The sequence below is a fragment of the Nicotiana sylvestris genome, chromosome 5 (assembly GCF_000393655.2).
Source record: "Nicotiana sylvestris chromosome 5, ASM39365v2, whole genome shotgun sequence".
In the NCBI taxonomy this organism is placed as follows: Eukaryota; Viridiplantae; Streptophyta; class Magnoliopsida; order Solanales; family Solanaceae; genus Nicotiana; species Nicotiana sylvestris.
Genome location: NC_091061.1, coordinates 153,404,907 through 153,407,991, shown reverse-complemented (window position 1 = coordinate 153,407,991; position 3,085 = coordinate 153,404,907). Strand labels below are relative to the sequence as shown.

General features: G+C 42.7%; 1 protein-coding gene across 1 annotated transcript; it reads left to right on the top strand.

The window, feature by feature from the left end:
* LOC138869509 (secreted RxLR effector protein 161-like) lies at positions 1 to 750 on the top strand. The gene is made up of 2 exons (XM_070147129.1): positions 1 to 313; positions 674 to 750. The coding sequence occupies exons 1-2, from the start codon at positions 1 to 3 to the stop codon at positions 748 to 750; spliced, it is 390 nt and encodes a 129-aa protein (XP_070003230.1).
* The last annotated feature ends 2,335 nt before the right edge of the window (positions 751 to 3,085 follow it).

The following is a 3,085-nucleotide window of genomic DNA, read 5'->3' as shown; positions in this document are numbered from 1 at the left end:
ATGGAAGCATCAAAGGCGATAGACACTCCCATTGCCACTGCCACTCGACTGGACATAGATGAAATTGGATCTCCTGTGAATCAAACCATATATAGAAGCATTATTGGGTCTCTTCTCTATCTCACTACCAGCAGAGCTAGTATTGTTTTTTGTGTGGGGATGTGTGCAAGGTTTCAATCAAATCCCAAGGAATCTTACTTGAAGGCTGCCAAAAGAATACTGAGATATCTCAAAGGAATACAAGACCTGGTGCTGTATTATCCCTCAGGTGACAGTTTTAATCTCATTGGTTATGCTGATGCTGATTATGCAGGTTATCTTGTGGACAGGAAAAGCACTTCTGGAATGGCTCACTTCTTAGGTTCATGTCTTATCTCTTAGGGCACAAGGAAGCAAAATTCAGTGGCTCTTTCAACAGCTGAAGCTGAATATGTAGCCGCAGCATCCTGCTGTGCTCAACTTTTATGGATCAAGCAGCAACTGGAGGACTTTGGGGTACTCACTGAGAGTGTGCCCCTTCTATGTGACAACACCAGTGCACTCAACATGGCCAAGAATCTAGTTCAACACAAAACGACAAAACATATTGATGTGTGGGATCACTTTTTGAAGGACACTGTGGAGAAAGGGCTGATATGTATGAAGTTCTACAGTATAGAAGATCAAATTGCAGACATTTTCACCAAGGCACTAAGTAAGAAACAGTTTGAAAGAAATAGAGTGAAGTTGGGGCTTTTAAAGCCCAATTGAGAACCTGATTCCTCTTTATCTGGCTATGAAAATCACCTTCAAGAAATAACTGGCTAAAAGTGTTTTCTAGTCATGTCTAACTCACTTTAATACCATTGCAGGTAAACACGTATGATGAGTATAGAAGCTGTAGATGCAGTGCATGAATGATAAACGAGGATTGATTCTTTCAAATAAAAGGTCAAGAACCTAGTTCTTGTAACAAAGGTTAGTAGTTCTGTGCATCATTTAATACACATCTTAAAAAGGGCACAAAACACAACCGCCATGTCATTCAACTTTTGAGATCCTGTTGTCACGTCTCTTCACTTCAAATCATTCCATCTCCCTTTGAAACATTGCACTTCTCCACGCCCAACCGCCATTTCAGAACTGGTGCCTATTCCTCTCTCTTCATAATTATCCCCTCCTCATAAAAACCATTTTTCTGATTCTCCCTAACCATAAGTCCTCCATTAAAATTTCCCAAAAGCATCGTCACACCACTTTTTTAATGGCTGAGATAAACTCCGACCTCCCTGCCTCAGTCATAACTACTACTGATAAACCTATGGAGACTTCCGCTCCTACTGAGCCTTCCTTACCCACTCTTACTCTTCCCGCTCAGGTCACACCTCACCCAGTTTCCCCGTCTCTCTCTATTTCAGAAACCCCTAAAATTGTGGCTCCATCCTCTCCATCTTTTGAGGATACCACCAGTCAAAGACCAAGTGGAGAACATGGTCAAAACCCTGAGGTCACAGAGAGTTCTGCCATCACTGCTACCAATTCCGTGGTGGTAGTAGTACCATTTAAGGAAGAGAAAAATGTTGTAACCGTCTTTGTGGTTTCTACTGATGGTGTACTACATGAGATGATCTCCCAGAAAAATGAGGTCCAAAGTGTGGGGGACGAAGGGGAAATTGTAACTGTTGAAAGGGATGCACCAGCAGATACTACTGGGCCATCACATGAGGAACCTGATCCCTCTCCGGAGGACCCAGGTCATGGTTCTCATTCCCATGACAGTTATGTTCCTGTATTCGCTGTGCCCTTGGAAATACAAGTACCTTAAATGAGATCCAGTGATGAGGAGGACCTAGATAATGTGGCTCTTGATGCGTTCATAGTTAAGCGAAGGGTTGTGTCCACTAATGGGTCTGGAACCAAATGACCTACTACCAGGCTTCAAGCTAAGGTGGCCTATGATTCTACCCTTCAAAAGAGCAAGAAAAGTAGTAAGAAGAAAAGGAGAAAGTTGGTGAAAGGCAGTGTACCTGTAAGTGATGAGGCGATCCCTGTAGTAGAGGTGGACGAGGAAACCCCAGATGAACCTGATTCACTGGTTAGACGGTCTTCGAAAAAGAAAAAGCATGTTTCAATAGTGAAGAGTTCAACCTCTAGGTCCAAGTTGAATAAGGTGGTGAGTGAGTTCTCGATGTCTGATGAGGATGTATTAGTCAAATCCAAGGGAAAAGGAAAATTAAGTGGTGAGAAGTCTGGCAAATGCAAGTCTAAAATTTTTGAAGAACCTGGTTCTGTGAAGAGAATGAGAAGTGAAGTCAGCCTTGGCTCTGAACGCCTGAGGCATCAAAAAGTTCTGCTGGGTCGTACATTTGACCCAGCAATCTCTAAGATGGCTGGTATGCGCCAAATTCTGGAAATGGTCGAGTTTCAACGCTGGGCACATCTATTCCAAATAGATGCACCTAAGGTATATAAGGATGAGGTACAAAGCTTCTTTGCTAGCCTCTTTCATGTTGAGACTGACCACATTTGTGCTTTGGTCAATGGAGTGGACATCGTGTTTGATGTAAAGTTGCTTGGAGAGATTCTTAAAGTTCCTACAGCTGGTGTGTCTAGTGTAAAAGATGTATGTCAGTTTAACTTCAAAATTGCCGTGGTGAAAGACAATGCAAACCAGAAGGGGGACAAGATCCATAAGAAAGCCATACTCCCTGTCTATCAGCTGCTGTTCGAATTGTTTAACAAAGTTCTATTGCCTCGAGCTGAGAGAAGGTCAGTGAATTCTAAGTCTGACCTGTTCTTGATGGAGCAACTGGACAGTTTTACTCCTGTGAGTCTGCCTACTATTATAATATGAACACATGCAAAAGGTTGTCACCTTCAAATATGGTAATCATGGCCTTCCCTACGGGTTCCTGCTTACTTAAGTGTTTAAATTCTTTGAAGTACCACTGGGGACAAGCAAGGTGGGGACTAGGAAGCAGACTTTCTTACAGACCACTTTGGAAGAATGCGAGTGCATCGAAAAGAATGGGGGGATAGGACATTCATCAACCGTCTCACAGCTTATTAATGCTCAAAACAGTGCAGCTAAGGAAATTCATTGGTT

Bases quoted from the DNA above. Each gene is read 5' to 3' on its own strand.
- LOC138869509 (XM_070147129.1), top strand. From the start codon at position 1: ATGGAAGCATCAAAGGCGATAGACACTCCCATTGCCACTGCCACTCGA. The intron at 314-673 runs GTTATCTTGTGG...ATCAAATTGCAG, and splicing joins TGCTGATGCTGATTATGCAG to ACATTTTCACCAAGGCACTA.